The sequence below is a fragment of the Cricetulus griseus genome, assembly GCF_003668045.3.
Source record: "Cricetulus griseus strain 17A/GY chromosome 1 unlocalized genomic scaffold, alternate assembly CriGri-PICRH-1.0 chr1_1, whole genome shotgun sequence".
Classification (NCBI taxonomy): Eukaryota; Metazoa; Chordata; class Mammalia; order Rodentia; family Cricetidae; genus Cricetulus; species Cricetulus griseus.
In genome coordinates, this window is record NW_023276807.1 from 162,095,064 (window position 1) to 162,117,811 (window position 22,748).

The 22,748-nt window shown below is 40.6% G+C and overlaps 1 protein-coding gene and 1 long non-coding RNA gene across 2 annotated transcripts in view; both read right to left on the bottom strand.

Annotated features, from left to right (window-relative positions):
* Nucleotides 1-15,154, bottom strand: part of Hnrnpd (heterogeneous nuclear ribonucleoprotein D) — an 18,244-nt gene extending 3,090 nt beyond the window's left edge. The window contains 7 exon segments of the mRNA XM_027387655.2: nucleotides 390-521; nucleotides 1,475-1,636; nucleotides 2,499-2,667; nucleotides 12,950-13,006; nucleotides 14,782-14,826; nucleotides 14,828-14,969; nucleotides 14,972-15,154. Coding sequence (XP_027243456.1) covers nucleotides 390-521; nucleotides 1,475-1,636; nucleotides 2,499-2,667; nucleotides 12,950-13,006; nucleotides 14,782-14,826; nucleotides 14,828-14,969; nucleotides 14,972-15,005 — 741 coding nt within the window. The 5' untranslated portion in view covers nucleotides 15,006-15,154.
* LOC113832343 lies at nucleotides 7,263-12,943 on the bottom strand. The gene is made up of 2 exons (XR_003479582.2): nucleotides 12,291-12,943; nucleotides 7,263-11,447 (listed from the first exon to the last, which is right to left on the bottom strand). It is a non-coding gene; the product is annotated as an uncharacterized LOC113832343 (long non-coding RNA).
* Nucleotides 15,155-22,748: the final 7,594 nt, after the last annotated feature.

Sequence of the window (22,748 nt, forward strand, 5' to 3'; positions counted from 1 at the left end):
AATTATTGTATTAACTCAAGAAAACAAAGCTGCTCACAAGTCTGTAACCCTCAGAACAGCCAATACTGTTTAAATTAAGTTGCTTAACTCAGAGGGAATTCTCACATCTGATTAGATCAAAGACATGCTTGCTGAAGACCTAGTACTTGTTTTAGGTCCTAAGAGGTTTTTTGGTAAAAAGCTTGCATAAAAGTACACATTAATGCTGGTGATGGCACACACCTTTAATCCCAGCATGAGGGAGACAGAGGTAAGCAGATCTCTAGGCCACCCTTGTCTACAATAGAAAATCACTAAAACCGTAAGCATAAACAAGCAACTTTGGCCCTAAAGCCAAGCATGACAATAGCACAAGTTTCTTAAGCCACTCAATGGATGCTTTAACTTACTTTACTAAGACCAACATTGTGGTATTTCTTTTCCATTATCTTCTTCACTGGCTCCTCTTCCTTGAAGGTAATAAAACAGAACCCACGCCTCTTATTGGTCTTATTGTCCATGGGGAGCTCTATGGATTCAACCTGACAGCAAAAAAGAAAGACTTAGTGTTCCAGTTTGTGCTCTATTGTCACCAATAGCTGTCTCCCCAATTTTCCCCCAAGAACAGAAGGGGACAATGGTCATTGCAAAAGAACAAGACAGAATCTGCATGAGAATAAAGATGTGATCTAGCAACAGTACTGCAAGCTGGAGAACATGATGGTATACATGTACGAAGTAGCGGTTCCACTTTTGCTTGCTCCTACAATCATGTAATAAAATTTATATACCCAGATTTTGTGTGTAATATTTGAGTATTAGGCATTCCAATTTTAAGACCCAGCACAAAAGCATGTACTTATTTGAATCAAGTAAGAGATGTCAGCTTGCTGTCCTTAGAGACCAAGGCCACAAACCATCTCAGCTTAGCTTTAATTATTAATTCATGAAAGAAACTGGTAGCTCACGATTTCAGTAAGTCTAGAGTCTCATTAAATTGGCACTTACACATTTAAATTGGTAAGCTACTATACTACTGTTATTACTTTGCTATTTTTAAATGTTTCCTTCTGTATTTCAGGTAACTCATTCTTGACTTCTTCCTCATACTGCCTGTACTTTTCCTCCTTCTAATTTTTTTTGAGTTAAGCATGCTATACAACCCAGACACAATGGGTCATTCCTATAGTTTATGTGGGACAGAAGCAGGAAGGTGACTTAATTTCAGGAGTTCACGAATAAGAAAGAAAAAGTTCAAGGACAGCCTGAGTTACCTAACAATATCCTTCTTCAAGGAAAGAGAAGTATGACTTTACATATGCACATGCTCAACCAATAAGAAAAACCATACCTAATCTTCAGATCTGCTCATAGCAATATCCTTATTCAAAAAAAAAAAAAAAAAAAGCAGCTCTGAAAAAAACGAAGTGGTCAAGTCCACTTAATGTGCAATCACACACTAATTTTGACATAAACTGGATCAAAACACACATACCTCACCAAAACCACCAAAGTACTCTCTTATTTTCTCTTCTGGTGTATCTGGAGAAAGGCCACCAACAAAAATTTTTTTGACAGGCTCTTTTGTTTTCATGGCTTTGGCCCTTTTAGGATCAATGACTTTCCCATTCAATTTATGTTCTTTCTGATCCATGACCTAAAGAAATTAAGTTTTTCACTTTATTATGTAAAACTTAACTAATGTTCAGAAATAAATTACTTAAAAATAATTACACAATGTACCTAATGCCAACATTATGTCAACAGGCTTAAGACTGTCAAGCCAGAAGGTAATATGACATCGGCTAATGTAGCTTAGTGCCCAAGTATAAAAGTCACAAAGAAGTGATGGAGGCGAAGTACCACACCAGTTGAATTGATTACTAGGCAACCATCATCTTTAACTGGTAACAACACAGACAATGATTGCTACTTCCCCTCAATCCAGAACCAAAATAATGACTTAATTAAGAGTTGATTGTCATGTACATTTGCCTGTCTGAGGAAACTACACTCACTATTCATCCACTCAGGGGTAAGAGAGACAAAAGGCTTGTCGTAACAAAACATAAAACAGGCACTTTCTGCCAACTTGTTACACTTTTTAATTAGCCTTTTAAAAACCCCCCTCCCCTCTTGGAAAAGCCTATTGGGACTGGACACTGACCATGTACTTACTTACTAAGCCTCAGTCCTTTTTAAGTTACCTTTAACTTAGGAAGACTGGCACATGGAAGTATTGAGTAAATAACCCCTAAACCTGCCTCTCCCTTCAAAGCCAGGGTGTGTTAATGCACCTCTACTGGTCCAGCACTTGGAAGGCAGAGGCAAGAGAGTCATGGTAATCCTTAGCTTTATATTCAGCCTGAGGCCAGCCTAAAACACAGGGAACCTTGTTTCAAACAACAAAAGGATGGAAGAACTATGTCTCTTCTTACAAAAAGGAACCCACAAGTAACATACAAGTTTACTCTATCAAACTCTCCACATTTCATTAATCAGAATATGTAACACACTACCTTATCTACACTCTCCGACTCTTTAAATAGCACAAAGCCAAAACCCCTTGATCGCCCTGTGATAGGATCTAACTTCAGAGTGCAGTCTACAACTTCACCAAATTTGGAAAAGTAGTCCTTCAGATCTTTCTTTGTAGTGTCCCAGCTAAGGCCTCCTATAAACATTTTCCTGTGAAGACAAAAAGCAGTATTAAAATGCTAAGAAAATTAAAACTTGCCTTACATTTTACTCACATCAGTAACACACCTTTCTCAAACTGCATTTATTTAGTACAGTAAAATGTTACTCTTGCTACACAGACACATATCAAAAACCCTACTGTTTAAAAGTACCACTTAGCACTACATTGAGCAAGAAGCACACTGCTGGTATTTACATACATGTATGTACCCATGCCACATAAAAGTACTGCAGTTTCTGAAAGGTAAAATCTTAGCTCCTGGACTCTAACATATCTTCACTAACCATATCAAGAGCTAAGCTGCCTATGCTGAGTCTCCTTTCCTACTTGTAATAGTTCTGTCTGTTAAACTCTTAGCACATAAAAATGGAAAAATGCTAAGTCCTACAAACTGAACCTTTTTCACTTTCAAGAGACCTTAAAAAGGACCAAAGTAATCATGTAAACAGCATGAAGAATCACCCACTGAGTCTCATCTCACTAACCTAGATGATTAAAGCAAGCCCTCAGCTAACAAGTTATGAAATGCTTAGACCTGTAAAATGGTAAATGGAAAACACCCCAGAAAAGACCATATAGAACAAAATATTAAGTCTCAACATACAACAAAATGCCAAAAAGCAGTTCTGGCAGCAGATGAGATCCTTTCTACATCTGCTTATTTTACCAATAAGTTAGTGGCAGTAATTATAAAAGCAAACCTGTACCTTTTACCCTGTAAGAGTCAAACTGGAAGCAATAGTAAATTGTTAAAATTATATTAGTCCTATAAAGCTATAATTTTCATTTCAGAGATAAAACCACACTTGCTCAAGATTTTCTTGTCTTCATAACTGGGGTGAGGGGTAACGAAAAGAGATAAGATAGGGGAGATAAAGTACCAGCTTTCACTCTGCAAAGACATTACATCTCAGCTCCACTTTGTAGGCTTTTAACAGACTATCACTACAACCCATCCTGGCATAAGATGCTCATTTATCGCCTGGCGTTGGTGGCACACGCCTTTAATCCCAGCACTCGGGAGGCAGAGGCAGGTGGATCTCTGTGAGTTTGAGACCAGTCTGGTCTACAAGAGCTAGTTCCAGGACAGCCTCCAAAGCCACAGGGAAACCCGGTCTCAAAAAAAGGAAAAAACAAAAAAAAAATAAAAAAAAAAACACCCAAGATGCTCATTAACTTCTTTCTTATCTTCACCTCTAAGGCATCCATTTAACCAAAGTTTTACTGATTACTCTTACCACAACTTTGTTGAAATTAATGCTAACAAAGCTAACTTTTAGTACAAATTAACTCTTACTTTAGGCAACACTGAACTCTTTCCATTTAAAGTTAGGTGTTTAACCTAGAACATATTAGAGCAGGCCCAAATTTTCAAGACTCCCTCCAAGTGTCTAGTCCTAAAGTAAGACCCATTTAGTAATGTTATAATCAAATGAATATAACCAAAACTCATTATGTACATTTTAAATGTCTATTTACTGCCAATTCCATGGAAAATTTAAAACTTCTTAATACACATTTCTTTCAATTGAATAATGCCAACTCCTAATATATAACCCTTACTTAAATAACCACTGCTATATACACTCTATGTTTTACCTACAAGTCCAGAATATTACTTTCATAAATGAAAATGCATTACCAACATTCACCTTTCAAGGTGAAGACAGATGCCAGTTTTAAAGATAAGGATACCGACTACAAAGCAATGGCTATTGGCTTTGATGTCCATTATTACATTCTAGAACAAAAACAAATTCAGCTAGATTTAACTACCTAGTAACCATTTCTGTGATTACAGAATTCCCCCATGAGTAACTGAATAATTTAGAATTATTTCAGTCTAACCAAACTAAAGTTATAATAAAAGACAGTGTAGTTTATAGGGTAAATCTGAATAAGAAAATTCTGTCTAGTCCATTAACCAAATATCAGGACAGAACTTTTTATTTCATGAAAGCAATGTATAGGAGAAATATCCTCAATTTAAAATTGTTACATATACTTCCTAATAAAAAGTAACACAGACAGCTGGAGAGATAGCTTAGCAGTTAATAGCACTTGCTGTTCTTCCAGAGGACCTGGGTTTAATCCCAGCACCCACACGGCAACTCACAACTGTAACTCCAGTTCCAATGGATCTGACACCCTCACACGGAATATATATACCAGTGCACAATCATCTTAAAAAAAAAATACATAACATAAAGCATCTACTATTTTCAAGCCATATAACTACTTTTTAGATAGAAGTTTCTGAAATATTAGATATGCACACCAACTCAACTGACCCGATGGAAGTGCTCTTAAAAAACAAACAGAAAGCCTCCCCACACTTAATAGAGCTAAACATGTTCATTTTGAAGACTACTGAAGACAAATCCCCTTTATCCAGAATATTAATTATTCTGGTCAACTTGTAACTTTTATACATTACATTTTTCTTCAAGTATTGCTTGGCCTCCCTAATCCTCTAATTATTTGTTTTTAACCTCCAACTATTTTAAACAAAATGTTTTAAGTCTATTTGTGACCAGGTCTTATACTACAGCTCAATCAAGCTAGCCTCACATTGGTGGCAATTCTCGGCCTCCACCTCTAGTGGAGCTGCCACAACTGGCTTCAAAGAATGATATAGTCTAACAAACCACACCCGGGACTTCAATACAGCAGTCATGTTTTAAGACCTATGGATCTGCCATTAAGTTACCGTAGTATATTCATTTTCTCTGAACAAGCTACTTAACTAGTATATCAGGTGCATCTCACTTGTTTAGCTTTGAAAACACATTTTTCTTCCAGTTCTCCCAGCAATTCAGTTTTCCAATAAGCAATTACTTGGTCTATAATATCTCCCTTTCATGCTGTAAGTAAAGGGGCCAGGTTATCAAGTTTTCCAAATCTTCTGTGAAATACAACTATTTCTGAGCTAAAGGTTTTGACCAAGGTACTAGTATTTTGGTAGCACAAAAGCACTCTAGATTTTTTTCCCCCCTGCTTTAAGAAAAGCTGAACAGATAACCAGAAACTCCAGAAATGGCAACAAACAAAACACTGTATTCTATCTTTACTAAATGGAAAGTATAAAGTCCATCCCATTTTTATTCTCTGGCACAAGTTTAACTACACAGTAAGCAGCCTAGTGGGACAATGTCTGCTAATCTTTATGGACAAAGGGCACCTAGAGTCTCTACAGCAGGAAGGTCATCTCATTCTGAGATGGTCTGAGAGTAACACTAATATGGATTACCTTATACAGCCATTGTCTTGTTTAAATCACAATACCTACTGTCTGTCCAATAGGAAGCCTGAAATGAAAGGTTTACTCTCAAGTTACTATTGACTCCTGCAGAGATGTAAACACTTTTCAGTAAGTTGACAGAACTGCCAAGTTTCTAAGCAGCCAATTTAAAATTATCAAGAGAACTGTTCAAGTAGCAACAAAATTGACTCCTAATGCTATAATCTAAACTTAAAATATGATCCTTAGCTATAATCACAATTACAAAATATAATCTACAAAGATCATCTATCTGTGCCCCCTACTCCATTTTTTAGAGATCTCATGTAATCCTACCTGACCTCAAATCTGTAGCCATCTTCCTGCCTCAGCCTCTCCAGTGCAAATATGCATCACCATGCTTGACTGACAAAGTTTAATTTCCTAACCCTACTTATAAACAAAGCAGTTCAGTGGCCCAAAGGAAATACAGCAGTCTATTTAAAAGTTACTGACATGGAAGTCAGTGTCAAGCATAGTTAAACAACTTAGTATAGATGACTAACTACCCTAAAGCTTCTCAGCCCTGCAGGGTCACTCAGAAATTTAGGCTCCTTTGTGGAACATTTTATTGCTGTTAACTGCAAGGCTAGAGATAATGGACCAACTGCCTGGTTTTATATGCTAGTTCTACCACCTACTAACTATACAGCCCGAAAGAGAGTTAAAGTGATAATGTCAAGGTTATCTCAGTCAGTAATAAAAGTTGCCTTAATATAAAGAAAGGTATTTTAATTCTTCCATGGAAAGTTATTTTTAGAGGCAAAACATAATCTACACATAACTTAAAATTTCTTTTCATTAACTTGCTTTCATTTTCATTTATGAAAGGCTTCATAAATTCTAACACTAAAGGGAAAAAAACAAGATAAAGTTTTACATAAGATCATGTATGTTCAATGCTAAAGTTCTAAAATACCCTATAAAAACATTTAAACACCCAGAGGTTAAGAAACACAGCCTGAAAATGTCACTTTCCTTTAAAATACATTGTGAGCCAGGCAGGCGGTGGTGGCCCTAACCCTAACACTCAGGGAGGAAGAGGCAAGCCTGCTCTACAGAGTGAGTTCCAGAACAGGCTCCAATGCTACACAGAAAAAAACCCACCTCAAAAAACAAAACCAAAAAATCTAAGTGTGCACGTGTATGTCCTGTGCATGTGACTGCAGATGCACCTGGAGCTGGAGTTACAGTAGTCCTCTGGTACAAGCCTCCATAAATGAAGCTTCTAAAGTTCTCTCAGTAACTCAACTCTACTTGACAAACATGCCAGTGGTTTTTTATTTATTTCTTTTTTTTTTAAAGTAATTAAAAGCATAAGAGGAAATACCTAACGAGCAATGATGGCTGATAGAAAATGCCTTAATACCCGGGTACAAGGGCCCACAACTATAGCATTTAAGAAACTGAGGCAGAAGGATCAATAACCTGAGCAATCATTTGACTCTATCTTTAAAAAAAAAATGAAATAAAACACCCTCCTCCTCCTCCTCTCCCCACTACATAATGCTAATTTTCTCCAGACCATAGAGATCATTAACACTCCAAACTCAGTATTTTATTTAAAGATGCTTACCCTATCAAGTCTTTTACTCCCACTTGAGATAAAAACAATGTTTAAACCCCTTCAACAACTCATTATCTTACATAAAAGACTCATACCAAATGTTAGCTTGATAAATTTTCAACCATAACTGCCCATTCACTGGCACCCTACATAGTAATGTTATTCAAGCATACTTATTTATATAATTCTTCTGGTATTCTATCATTAAAGCTCAAGTTTTAAAGCACTACAATGATTAACAAAATCTCACTGGCATGTATGTATGTATGTATGTATGTATGTATGTATATATTTATAAGCAGCCCACATTTAATGGATACAACACTTCCGGGTGGCCTTCAAGTCCCCCAGAGATGAAACGGGAGAGACCTAAAAACCACATCACTGGCATGTAGTATTAAAGAGCATTTTCTTTAGAAATTATGGATTTATTTTTTAAACATAATTACTAGTTACTTTATAACACTGGGGAACTACCACTTGGTAGGGAGTGAATTTACAATCTACATAAACTACCCTTGGAAACACCCGGCAAACTCTTAACAGTAACAAGATTTATATCTGATGTGGTTTACCGAACTTGAAAACTACCTTTTTAACTATTTAAAACTGTATTAAGGTTAGCTAGTCAGTAAAACTACACCCCGATATTATCTGCCCATTATTAAACAGGCAAGGCAATTCCTCTCTGTTTTCTACTTTAAGCTAAGTGTGTAAAAGGATCCTATTATTCAAGACTAACACATAAGAGCAAGCAATTCAAAGCAAGATTTTAAACTCTTTTACATCAAATTTCGTTACTCCAAAAGAAACCCAAATCAATCACCATAAAAAAGATAACTAGACTGAAAACCTCTTCCCAGCACTCATGAGGGAGAGGCAGGTGGATCTATGTAAGTTCTAGGCCAGCTGGTCTATATAGTGAGTTTCATGCCATCAAAGGCTACATAGTAAGATCCTGTGTCAAAAATATAACAAGGAAGAAAGGCAGGCATAACATCTAAATTAAACAAGACAGCTTTTAAAAATAAACCTTATATGCTTGACCCAGTATTTCCACCACTGTTCGATGTCCTAAATAAACTCCAACCTTATAAAGTAAACTTCCACTTACCTAGAAGTTAAAGACTGATGTCTCCTTAACCTAGAGGTTAAGGTGGTTTGGGTTAACTGAGACCACTACCTATTTACACTCTTACAAGTTTTCTACTGGGTATCAATTTAGTAACACTAACGAAACAGAAATGGATGTTTACTTTTCTTTTTTGGGGGGGAGGGGTTCGAGACAGGGTTTCTCTGTCCTGGGACTTACTCTGTAGACCACCCTGGCACCAACTCAGAAATCCACCTGCCTCTGCCTCTGGAGTGCTGGGATTAAAGGCGTATGCCACCAACGCCCAGCAAGATGTTTGCTTTTCATAACCAGGTCTGTAAGTGTCCCACCACCAAGCCAAATCCCAACCCCTACCATCTTTCAGAATCACATCACTTTTTAATGTAATGAAAATCTGAAGCTCATTTCCAAGACATTAGTTTACTGGTCACTTCTTCAGTACATCTGACATCTTCCTCTGCCTTTTAAGACTACAGTGGAGATAGAAGGTGGGTTTTCTGACCCAGTCATTCATTTTGGTGGTCAAAAGGAGATAAGCATTTCAGTATAGAACCCAATAAAGCTATCACTGTGACTACTGGACAAATAGGCCAGTATGAAGTCTTCCCCCACCCTAAAATACTCTCAAATACATAGCATGAACAATACTATTTTAAACACTCCAGAAACTAAAATATGCTTACCTTTACTCCACAGGAGTAAATCACTGGCAGTAGCAACTATTAGAGCAATAGATAAATACACACAAGACATGAAAGTAGGCTGTGTAGTCAGTCTTCCTATGGTGAGCATTGTTTCCAGCAAATGGATCAGAAAGCCAAGTAAAAACATGTTCTATTACCTGAGACCACACTGTTGGAAGTAACAGAAACAAATCCCAGGCTTCCTGCATCCAGTTTAGTATCCTACTACTATAATACTGAAGCACAACCATAATCAAATCAAACAAACTAACCAGTTCAAATATCACTCCACTTGTTAACATGCACATTCAAAGCATACAACCATAAGTGAAATGGGAAAGTCATTCTGTTTTTTTAATGTTCTCAGGAATGACTTCTAATATCACCTAAAGCTAAAAATGACTAGTTATCTTCCCTGGTGGCCTTATATAGCACAATGAACTGTGAGTTACATACATACATAGATGTATATACATAGGTGTATAAATACACATATGAGATCTTACATACCTCAGACTACTCAGGCTACATTACTGAGAATATATATGCATTTATACAAGGTGTCACTCAAGCTCAGAGAGAACTTGTCCCAGATTAAGGCATTATCTCAAAAATAAGCATTTACCAAAAGGTGGTAGCAGCACTCCATGCCTATTATCTCAGATCCTGGGAGGCTGAGTATGAGGATTCTTGTGATTTCTAGACCAGCCTGGCCTAAAAAGTGAGATCCTGTCTTAAAAAACAAAGCACTGAAATCTTAAATAACAGTGCAGTCTAATCCCTGGACTCTCTCTAACAGATGACAAATGGAACCAAGTATTCCTAGATGGGAGTATGACTCAGGAACAGAACATTTGCCCACACAAGTACAAGGTCCTGGGTTCCATCTCCATTATGGACAAAGAAAATATTGAATGCTCCTCGCCTAAACTTGGAGCTTCAGCTTCTACAATTTTATCTCTTGCAAAGGTTCCAAAATGAGTAAACATGGAGATCCATCTACTTACAGTCTAGGCCTGTAAATCCAATCTTACTAAATCAAAGTAAATCTGGCATGAGACTCCTCTAAAAGTACTGTTTTTCAAAGCAAACTGTCCCAGAAACGTTGGGGTTTCTAATATACTCTCCAATATTTTAAACAAAAACATGTGTGAACTCCTTCTTAAACAGGAGGGAACTAACCATCTCTAAAAAGAATCACACTGGAGCTTACACATTGTAAGACTACCCTGAGTCTTACACTAACAACTCAATGAAGCCGTTATGCTTCCCACTCAACCACGCTCTGGGATAAGGGGTAAGGGAGGACTGAACGTATCTAATCTGATAAAAATGTATACATTTCCAATATTCCCGTAGCTTACAAAACATGGTGTGCACATTTCACCACACTACCTACCCCCAAAGAACTGAAACACTACAGAGTGATTACACAGTGCAAAGCAAAATTCCAACGCAAATATACATACATACATACATACATATGTAGGGACCTTAAAGTTGTAGATACTAAAGTGACCAGCAAGATAGTTCAACAGGTAAAGGCATCTGCTGCTGTGCCTGAGATCAGAGTTCAATCCCCAGAACCCACATTATAGAATGAGGACTCTCACCAGTTTCCTTTGATCTCCACACAAGCACTGCTACACATATAAACAAATCTGACATCAAAACCAATTTTAAAGGTGAACTCAGGTAGCCATTTTATTGTGGTGATATGAACCACTGTTGCCAAACCCATTAATCTTGAAACAAGGATGCTCTTCTAAAAATAACTATCCATTTTCATATGCAAAAAATAACCACATCGAATAACAAATTCATCTCTTAAAATATTTTAGGAGGAACTAAAATATTGTTGGCATCTACCTACAGCCCCCAACACTTGAGATGGAGACATGAAAATTAGGTAAAGGCCAGCCCAGGCATGTCGACCTCATTCTAACAGAAACTGCACTGTGTTTCAGGAAATTAACTTTACATGGTTTTTAGTCTACTAACCAGTCTCATCTTCACTATGGAGCCTGTCATTAAACTTGTGAGGAAGACAGAGAAACACAAGGTGTACACACATGGGCACCAAAAAAAGTATGCTGAAGTGTTTTGTTCAGAAAATTTAGCATCTGCAACAAAATGGAGTTGGATAAACGGACAATTATCAAATCAAGTTAGATAAAGAAAAAAGAAGGGGGAAAGATGAGGGTGGGGAGCCTGGCCACAGAAACTTGGGAGGCTGAAGAAAGAGCCTCCTAAGCCTGGGCAACAACATTATGAGACTGTCTCTAAAACAAGTGTTACGAGGTAAGAATGCCTTCAAAGTGCAAAAGCGCAAAGCTGCTTTTGTAAAACCTACTACCTCAAAAAGTCTGCCAGTGGAGGCCTAGCCATCACCTAAAATGCTCTGTAACACTGACAGAAGATAAAAAAACTTTATCCACAAGATGACCCCAAAAAGCTCTGCAAGTATTTGCTACTGAACAAAGGGGCAAAGATAATTCTTTTACCAGTGAAAACAATGACCTTAAAATCTAAACTATGGTCAATTCAACTTACTACAATTAACAATTACATAAGGTTCAAACAAAAGTCAAATACAGTTACAGTTTAATTTTAATTTGACATTATTACCTAGTTAACTAACTGTGCCCAGCAGGCACCAAAATAAAAGGTTCATCCAAACATTATTATTTACTATGCCACACTCAGACCTCTTTTTCTCTATTAGTCTACTTTACCTCCAACTTAAAACTGGGCCAATACCAGATGAGACTAGCTAAAAAATAAACCCCATATAAAATTTAAATATTTCCAAAATAATAGATATGGTCTGTATAAACAGACAGCAGTGTACTGGCTTTTTAACCTCCAATGCTGAGACACAGCCCAGGAAAAGTAAAACATGACCCTAAGGGCAGAGACTGACATTTTAGGAGGGAAAAGTGGGATAAAAAGAATACTCAACCTACCAGCCTCCAAAGGAAGTCATGCAAATGTGAACACATGTCAACCAACTGTAATTAACATTCCAGCCAAATCACACTGAAAATAAAAAATCTGATAAGAGCTGTAGTGGGAAGCTACATTTAGCCCACCTATGAATAGTACATACACAATGCTTTGAGTGCTTATACTGTTGGTGAAGATAAAGGACTTTGCATAAAGCACAGTAACACTTAAGGAACTGTCTACTTGACAGAATATTTCAGTATAACATGCAAGACATTTCAACACACAATATTTTTATCAAGTAACCTTTATATTTAGCATTAAGCTTAGAATTTAAACAAAAATATTTCAACCTAATAAAAACTAAATAAAAGTACAGTTAACTTTTCGGCTTGCCCATATTTAAAAGAAAAAATTACTAATTACATGTAGTTTAGGTTGTCCAAATTGTTATTACATCATGCATTACCACAACCATATTCCACACAATGGCATCAATTTTGCCCAGATTATTTAGGATATCTAGAAAGGTTTTATATCCCAGGCACAAGACTCATCCTACCGTTATAAATGTCTAAAAAAATCTCCTGGGACTCAATGGGCAACTAAATTACTGAGCCTCTGCATGTTATGACTACTGAAATCTTTATAAGACAGAAATAAAATGTAAAAGTTTTACCATTCTTCCCGCTGTGCCGTCGCTGCTTCAGTGTGTCGTGGGGAGGAGTTTGAATGGCTAGGGAATTAACAACCGGTACAGCAACCAATCAAAATTCTAGTTTTAGTTTTTGACATTGTTAGGGTTAAAAACTAATTCATTTATACTTCAGTTCAACAAAAAAAAAATAACTACAAAAACAACTAGCTACTTTGTAACTTCAAAACTCAGGGGTAATAGAAAGCCTGCCCCAGTTACACAATTAACCATTTTGGTGCCTCTGTCCAAAGAACATAATTCAGAAAGCAAAACCCAAAATGTTAAAAACTTCATTCTTCAAATATTTAACAGTTATTCCTTTCTAAAACTATGCCACATTATCGTTCAAGATTAGTTCTATTTAATTAAATTCACTTCCCCTCCCACCTCCAACTCCCCACTAAAGCCAGTACAACCAGTAGCTGACAGAAGAGTGTCAGTATGAACTGAGATTTTTAAAACTATGTTCCAAGTACTTCTCTGCTGCCCCACCATCCCTACTAATATTATATTCTTAACCACTAATGGAAATCACGTTTTCTAATACCAGGTTTAAATGACATTTTTACTTCCCACCTAAACTTTTTCTGACAGTAAAAAAAAAAAAAAAAAATTTTGCATACGCACAGCCCCATTATAAAAAGTGTCGAAACGGGTAATTCAAGATCAGCAATCTGTAATGGGAACATGAAAATCTAAGGACCCGGATCGAGCCCACCTTCCTAACCTCCAGTATGATACTCAGCTCCCAAAGGCTGCATTTTAACATATTAAAAGCAACTTTTGGTGGCAATATAAGTTACTTCAATTAGAGGAAGCATTGGGAAAAAATCCTGAAAAACTAACCCATTGAACAACACAGAATTTTTTGTATTTTAAAGGGCGAGTGGGCTTGTTTCAACAATAGTAAGACTGAGAAGAAACCAAAACAGGCTCCTGGGCACTGAAAAGGCGGGAGAGAAAATTTTAAGTTGCACAGAGTAAGTAAGGAAAGATTACAATCTGTACAAATAGGCAACCCAGAATCTGAGGGCGCGAAAAGGGTGCACAGGGAGAATAACTTGGCAGAATGGGGGAAGGGCAACCGCAGGCAGGAGGTAGAAGAGCCCCAGTCAAGTGCAGGCCCCATCGACCAGGAAGGACTTAAATGGAGCCCGTGGAGCCAGACCAACACGCCAGCAGGAGACCCGGCAGATCCACTCTGTCTATAGCACAAATGCAGGGCCTGTGTGAGCGCGCCGTGGTGACGGCGTAAAGTCGACAGAGCGAACGAGTCCTAAGGCGAAACTTATTTAAAATGCTAAAAACCACTGGCCTGAAGCCGACGCGGGAGAAAGAAAGGTGGACAGCCTACATCTTCCTGAAAGCAAGAGCGTATAAATAATCGCACCGTCTCGGGATGGTGGTGAAGCACCCAACAAACCTTGGAAACCCTAGTATTTCTGTGCGTTTGCATTTTTAAGCCTAAGAGGTTAGAAATCCGGGAGCGATGGGGGGGGGGGGTAGCTCCGTCAGGCGGGAAAAAATCCTGGCGGCTAAGTCGGTGGGAGGAGACCCATGGCGAGGGAGGAAAGAGGGCGGGCCGCGGAGTAGCATGGTGACAGCTAAAGGTGGAAACGTGTGTGATGGGGGAGGGGGGCGAGCAGGCAGGGAAGGAGGAAATGCAGGCCCCGGGGAGCCCGAGGTACAAGAGGGGCGGCCGAGCAGGCGACTGCACCTGCGGGGCGGGCGGGCGGGGCGGGGCGGGCAGGCGCGGGAGCGAGGCCTAATGGCGGGGAGGGGGGGGAGGCTGCCCGGGGCCGCCCCTTACTCACCCTTCATCCTCCTCGTTCTTACTAGCGTCGATCTTCGCCCCCTGCCTCGGCGCTGCCTCCTTCGGTGCCTCCGGCCGCAGAGCCGCCGCCGCTCCCGCTTCCCGCCGCCGCCGCTGCCCCCTGCGCCGCCGCCACCATGGCTCCCTCCTGCTCGCCCGCCGAGCCGCCTACCGCCGCCGTTGCCGCGCCGCCGCCCCGTCCCCTCCGAACTGCTCCTCCGACATAGTGCTGCTGCCGCCGCCGAGACGACACCCGCCGCTGCCGCGAACCGAAACTAGCAGCAAAGTGATCCCCGCCGCCGCCGCGCGCCCGCTCTACCTCGCGAGGCACACAAGACAAGGCGCGCGCGTGGCTGCAAAGGCTCCTGCGCCTCTCCCCGGCCTGCCCCCCTCGCCTCCCACTCTCGCGCGGCGCGCACTCTCACTCTGCCCCGGCCGCACTGGGAAAAAAAAAAAAGAATTAAGTAGCAGCGGCGGCCACTCTTCGCCTCCTCTTCGCTTTAATGGCGCCGCCGCGGACCACCTAAAATGGCCGACGGAAGAACGGCGCGTCCCGGTCACGTGACGCCAGAGCGCGCCCTTTGCGCCTCCTCCGCCCCTTCCACCGCTAGGCCCCGCCCACCGCCCTCCCCACGGTCCCGCCCCCTCGTTCCCTTTTATACTCGGTCTCACGCTCCTCCGCCGCGCGCCGCGGGCCTTTAAAGGGAACCGGAAGTGGCGTGCCCAAGAGGGTCGCGCGGGTACCATCGAGAACAAGGAGCGCCGGTTCGAGACGGCGGCTAGAGAGTCCCCCCCTTCCCCTGGCCCCGCCCTTCCGCGGATTCCTGGAGGCACTCGCTGCTCCTCGGCTGCGGCTCGCCCGAGCGCCGGGCCTGGAGGGGTGTGGTTCGGCTTGGAGGGGAAGCCGCCCTCCGGACTCGGCGGCTCGGTCCCCGGTGGTCTGCGTGGGGCGGTGGCCACGCGTGTGCACTGGCTCCTCCGCCCTTCGTCCCCGCTGGCTTCGGGTGACATTGAGGCTCCTCCGCCAGTGGCGCCCGAGGCTGCTTTTTCTCAGAATTACTCTCCAACTTTTAACGCTTTACTTCCGTTACTAGAAGAGCCTAAAGCCGGCCACGATTCTTTGAAGTTGCTAGGGGTTAGGAAGTGTGTTACAGTGGACTCCAGGGTTCGGATTTTTAATGAGTTCTAGTCCTTGTACTAAGTAGGATGCATAAATGTCAATGAATCATCTTTACGAGGTTTCTGAGTTTGCGGTGTTGAGATGGCGATTTTATAAAAAGAGAAATGAAACACCGTTAGGCGTGTGATCCAGGATTTAAAACTTACTCCTTAAGAAACCTCTTAGAATTCCTATTCAGGAGTTGGGCTTTACGGTTTCCTGCAAGACTCTTAGAAGAAAATGGGATTTCTGTATACTTTTTTGTCGTCAACCGCTTGACTAGTTAGTGTGCACACTGGGTTTGGAAAAGTTTACAGAAGGTAGCATAGAACTCAAACAGCTCAGCCTGACTGGCTTGATGCACACTGTAGCCCCAGAACTCAGGGGGAAGGAGGATGGATTGTTGAGGCCAACCTGGAATTACCGCTTCGAAAAACACATCAAAAACGTTTAAGTAGGCTGGGCAGAGGTGGTGGCGAATGCCTTTAAATCCCAGCACTTGGGAGGCAGAAGCAGGTGCATCTCTCAGAGTTCAAGGCCAGCCCTGCCCTGGTCTACAGAGCGAGTTCCAGGACAGCTAGTGCTGTTGCAAAGAGAAACCCTGTCTCAAAAAGACAAAACAAAACAAAAATTAAGTAACTGCTTCTCCGAAGTAATTGTATGTAATCCAAAAATCCCAAAGATGAAAACAAAAGATTACCAGAATTTGTGTTACAGAATCCTTAAAATAGGAGTCAAAGTGTGGAAATGTCTTTAAAATATAATCTTGTAAGACTTTTAAGCAATGTCAAGACTGTTAAGAGGTAGAAATGAGTCCTCATTTGTCTCCACTTTGCAAAATATTAGCTAAATAAGCTCACCTTGTACTCAAGTCAAATATTGCAGGCTTGTGGCAACTAGGATAAATGCAGAAGTTTTTAATTATCTATTTTTGGCTTCAAGAGAATTACTTCCTTTGGATTTAAATGATAAGCCTACCTTTTAAAAACACTGAATGCCGCCATGATAATAGTGGACTGAACATCTGAACTGTAAGCTGCCACCCCAATTAAATGTTTTCCTTTATAAGAGTTGCTGTGTATGGGCATTGGTGGCGCACACCTTTAATCCCAGCACTCGGGAGGCAGAGGCAGGCGGATCCCTGTGAGTTCGAGGCCAGCCTGGTCTCCAGAGTGAATGCCAGGATAGGCTCCAAAGCTACATAGAGAAACCCTGTCTTGAAAAAAAAAAAATGAGTTGCTGTGGTCATAGTGTCACTTCACAGCAACAGAAAACCTAAAGTAACTATATATCGCAGTTTTGTCTTTCACACAGATGTAGAAATAGATGCTGTATAAATATAGATTATGTAACAAATACTGTATCAACACAGTAATTGCCCGTTGAATTATTTTTTCTATGTATCCTTTTCTGTCCTGGAATCCCTCTGTAGACCAGGCTGGCTTCAAACTCATAGAGATCCACTTGCCTCTGCCTCCCTAGTTCTAGGATTAAAGGTGTGCACCACCAACACCCGGCTGGGAATTTCTTGATACATGAACTTTCTTAAGGAGAAAAAAAGGGGGGAGGAGGTATTTCTAAGCTTTATTATTCATTCATATGTAAGAATGTAATGCCTGAAGGGCTAAGATGCTATATTTGATTTTCCCAAACCACTGGAAAGGAAGCAATATCACCTCTCAATGTCCAAGCTAGCAAATCTTCCATTGTTTCAGAGGCTTCCGAGTGTGTTTCAGGCAACACTGGGATACTGAGTGAGGCCCTTGTAAAAACAGTTCCAATGGAGTGCTTGGTATGCTGGATGCCCTGGAGTCAACCACAGCACTACCAAAAATCAAAATTGATTTGATGCTTTGGCTGAGGTCACTTTTTCTAGGACAAGATGGCCCAGAGTCAAGAAAACAGTTTTAATCTGCTAGTTCCAAACTATAGATGGTGTCAGACAGTCCCTTTGCTCAGGTTTAAGTGAAGCAATCCAGTAACACTAGAATGAACAGGAAGAAACAGCAAGAAGAACCCATCATTACACAAAATGCACAAGCTTTGTGTTGTTAATCTTGTTATCCAGCATGTGCCAGGATGGACCCTTTTATCTGCTTAAGAATATCCTCAGCAGGGTGAAAGCTCTTTGGTAAGAGTTGACTTTGGAGCTGAAAGGATAGCTCAGCACTTAAGAGCACATGCTGCTCTTGCAGAGGACCTGGCTCCTGTTCCTAGCATTCACAAGGCAGCTCACAACCTTCTGTAACTCCGGTCCCTGGGGATCTGGCACCCTGTTTTGACATCCTTTGGCACCAGGCACACAGGTGGTGCACAGACATACCTGCAGACAAAACACCCATACAAAAATAAATAAATAAATAAAAGTACAGGTGACTAAGGAATGCTGAGGTCAGGAGAAACAACATTACACAAGGAAGAGCCCAACCAGTTGGTTATCCAGTATGAAATGGCCAGCCCTGAAAACATGCATACCAGGAACAGTATGCAGTATATATTGGGAATACATACACATAATATATATAAATAAATATGGGCTGGGCAGTGGTAGCACGTGGCTTTAATCCCAGCACTTGGGAGCAGAGGCAGGCAAATCTCTGTGAGTTCGAGACCAGCCTGATCTACAAAGTGCTAGTTCCAGGACAGAATCCAAAGCTACAGAGAGAACACCAAATAAATATGTTATACACACACACACACACACACACACACACACACACACACACACACGTATCAACAATTTTTATAAGGCCATAAATTTGAAAAGAGCAATAGAGGGAATGTGTATGAGGGTTTAAAATGAGGAAAAGGAAGGTGGAAATGATATAATTGTATTACAGCTTCAAAAGATTAAAAAAAAATTGGGGCTGGAGAGATGGCTCAGAGGTTGAGAGCACCAACTGTTCTTCCAGAGGTCCTGAGTTCACTTCCCAGCAACCACATGGCTCACAACCATCTGTGATGAGATCTGGTGTCCTCTTCTGGTGTGCAGATATACATGGAAGCAGAATGTTGTATACATAATAAATAAATTTTAAAAAAAGATTAAAAAATTAGTTTTCTGATACTACATGAAGTTACCAGTTACCTGTGAACCTTTTTTTTTTTTTTTTTTTTTTTTTTTGTTTTTTTTTTCGAGACAGGGTTTCTCTGTGTAGCTTTGGAGCCTATCCTGGCACTCACTCTAGAGACCAGACTGGCCTCGAACTCACAGAGATCTGCCTGCCTCTGCCTCCCGAGTGCTTGGATTAAAGGCATGCACCACCAACTCCCGGCCTACCTGTGAATCTTCTATATCATTCCTTGTAATCAAAAGTTCTCACTGTTTTCTGATCATACAAAGGCTCATCAACTATGAGCAGTCAGGTTTTATTTTGGCAATGAAATCTGCCTGCTATAATCAGTCCAGTCTATTTAACTAAACATCAGAAGTTGCCTTTAGATACAACTGAAAGAATATCACTCAAAAAGGATTCAAATGAGAAAATTAAGACATGTTACCACAGAACTACATACCCAACCACCTTTGTAACATTTCCATTTTGAGAACCAGAGACCTCATGAGTCCAGATGTCCAAAACTATACTCTTGCCCACAAATCTGCTTCTACCATCTTTTTTTAAAAAATATTTTTTAAAGATCTATTTATTTATTATGTGCACAGTTTTCTGTCTATATGTATCCCTGCAAGCCAGAAGAGGGCACCAGATCTCATTACTGATGGTTGTGAGCCACCATGTGGTTGCTGGGAATTGAACTCAGGACCTCTAGGAAGAGCTCTTAAGTTCTCTTAACCTCTGAGCCATCTCTCCAGACCCTACTTCTACCATCTTCCTTACATCTGCACCACTCCTGCCAAAAACCTGAGAGTCATTTTAATATTGCCCCCACCCACCCAGTCAATGACCAACTCCTACATTCTAAACACATCGTGATTCATGTTTCTTTGAAGCTGAATGAGAAGAAGCATACATGCCTTGACTTCAAAGCCAGTCTGAGCTTACAGAGTGATTCTTGCCACACACACACACACACACACAAAAAAAAAAAATGTTTATTTTAAAAAGGTAAAGATTCTTGAATACTGAAGTAGTTTTTAGTTAGATTCCATCACATCAGTCCTACAAGACCCACATGGCATGATTACCTTTCTGGTGTTAGGAGCATAAGTGTCTGAAACATGGATCTGACATCCTAGTGTACAAATGACAAGTCAATGATGTAATTGCAGGTAGTGACAAAATGAGATGCTATAGGGGCTGGAGAGATGGCTCATTAGTTAAGAACACTTACTGCTCTTGCACAGGACTTGAGTTCAGTTCCCAACACTGGTGTAGCAGCTCACACTGCAACTCCAGTTCTAGAAGATCTGACACCCTCTTCTGGCCCCCAAGAGTACCAGTTATATATACGGTACACATACATACATACATGCACAAAAAACACACGTGTATAATAAATTCTCTCTTTAAAGAGCTGCTAAAGATAAAATCCATGGTATAGTGTAGCCAGAAGGGACTTCAGGGAGATAGATGTATAGCCTAAGTCAGTGGTCCTCAAACTTCTTGATGCTTCGACCCTTTAATATAGTTTCTCACGTCGTGGTGACCCCCAACTATATTAAATTATTTTTGTTGCTATTTCATAACTGTAACTTTGCTAGTGTTTTAAATCATAATGTAAATATCTGTGTTTTCCAAAGGTCTTAGACCCCTGTGAAAGGGTCGTTCAACCCCCCCAAAGAGGTTGTGACCCACAGGTTGAAAAACACTGCCCTAAAGTAAGCGGGGGAAATGCCATACATTAAGCTTAGGAAAACTTTAACAAGGCAGACGGGTACATCTGAGGTAGGAGTGTGCTTAATGCTTAAATGAACAATGCTGGTCAGTGTGGCTGAAGAGAAGGAAGTTAAGGTGTAATGAATCATACCTGGGAGTGAGCCAGGAATGAGGTCACCCAGAACCTTGTAAGCATTGCTTTTATTTTTAAAGTTATGAGAAAAGTGAAGGGTTTTGAACAGATTAAAGACATCAACTTCCTTAAACTTTTAAATGGGTCATTTTGGATGCTTTGTAGACAGTGCTGTGGGAAGGTATCAGGGAGATGAATTAAAGGGCTGTTGTCATAAGTTGACTACTTTAGCTTCTTGGATGAGTTGTTCTGTCAATGACAAATTTAAAAAAAGTATTATTTACATGTGACTTTAATTTTTTCTGAATGCTTTTATCTGCACAGAAAATAACATTTTAATGACATTGGTAGTTAAAAATAAGACTTAGGGTGGTGGTAGCACACAAGTTTAATCCCAAAACTCAGGAGGTAGAGGCAGGTGGATCATTATGAGTTCAAGGCCAGCCTGATCTACATAGTGAGTTCCAGGCCAGCCAGGGCTACACAGTGATACCCTGTTTAAAATATAAGAGGAGGAGGAGAGAAGAAAGACTTGAAGGGCTGAGGTATGGCTCCGTTGTTGGAGTGCTTGTCTAGCATGAATGAAGCCTGGGTTCATTACTAGCACTACATAAAACTGGATGTACTAACACACAATCTGCAATCCCAGCACTTGGAGATGGATGCAGGATATTCAGAAGTTACATTGAGTTTGAGACAAGATGGGCTATTTGAGACCCTATCTCAAATAAACAAATAAATACTTGTACCCAGTGTGAAGAAGTGTTCTTGCAATTCTAGCAACTCTGGGGGCTGAAGCAGGAAGATCACGTGAATTCATGAATTTGAGACAAATCATCAGAATGTATAGCAACATCTTGTCTTCAAAAAAATAATAAAACTGGACACAGTGTGGCTGTAGAAGCTACATAAGACTGGCCCCATTAATATGTCCTCACAGATGGGAATGACGCTTCAATAACCTCTTCTCATCCCTGAAGAGCTACAGGCAGTTAAGGGTTGTTGGGTGTGTAGTCACTGGTAAGTGCTCTGTTTGGATAAATAAGCCTCCATCCATGCTCATGCAAGCAATCCTAATTAAATGCATCAGGATATACACATACACACATACATACATACATACATACATACACACACACACACACACACACACACACACAGGGCAAAGGAAAAGAGGAGAACGTGTTAAAGAAGAGTTTTGCTTTTGCCAGGTGGTGGTGGTGCACACCTTTAATCTCAGCACTCAGGAGGCAGAGGCAGGTGATCTCTGTGAGTTTGAGGCCAGCCTGATCTACACAGAGTGAGTTCCAGGCTACAGAGTGAGTTCCAGGACAGACAAGGCTACACAGATAAACTCTGTCTTGAGAAAAACAAAAACCAAACAAACAAACAAACAAACACAAAAAATTATTCGGAGAACAGACTGACACCATCTCAACAGACTATGACTGTTTATTGAATCTGTGAGGGGCCACAACCTTTCCTCAGAATGAAGGTTGAGCACGTAGAGGGGCTGAGGGACACACACAGAACCAGAAGTTACAGCTATTTTTAATGGGAGCAGTGTGAGTTGTTTTCTCTACCCAGGAATATTGTTTTTGCAGGTGGAGCAGAAAGGTCAGGCTGGGGTTAAGCAATTCTTTGTGGCCTACGATTATCACACTCAATACAGCCTGACTGAATACCTCATGGCCTGAGGCTATTACCCCACATGCCCTAACTCTGGAAGTATAAAAGAAAAAAGAAGAAGGTCTTAGCTTTGGGGAGGCTGCTTGCTGCTATTGCAGAACTCCCTTCCAAAGATGGAGGGGGCACGGGGGCACATGGAGCAGGCTTCCAGGTTGGATGTGGTCTGGTAGCTTTCAGTGTGGTCTGGTAGCTTTCAGCCATGAAGAATA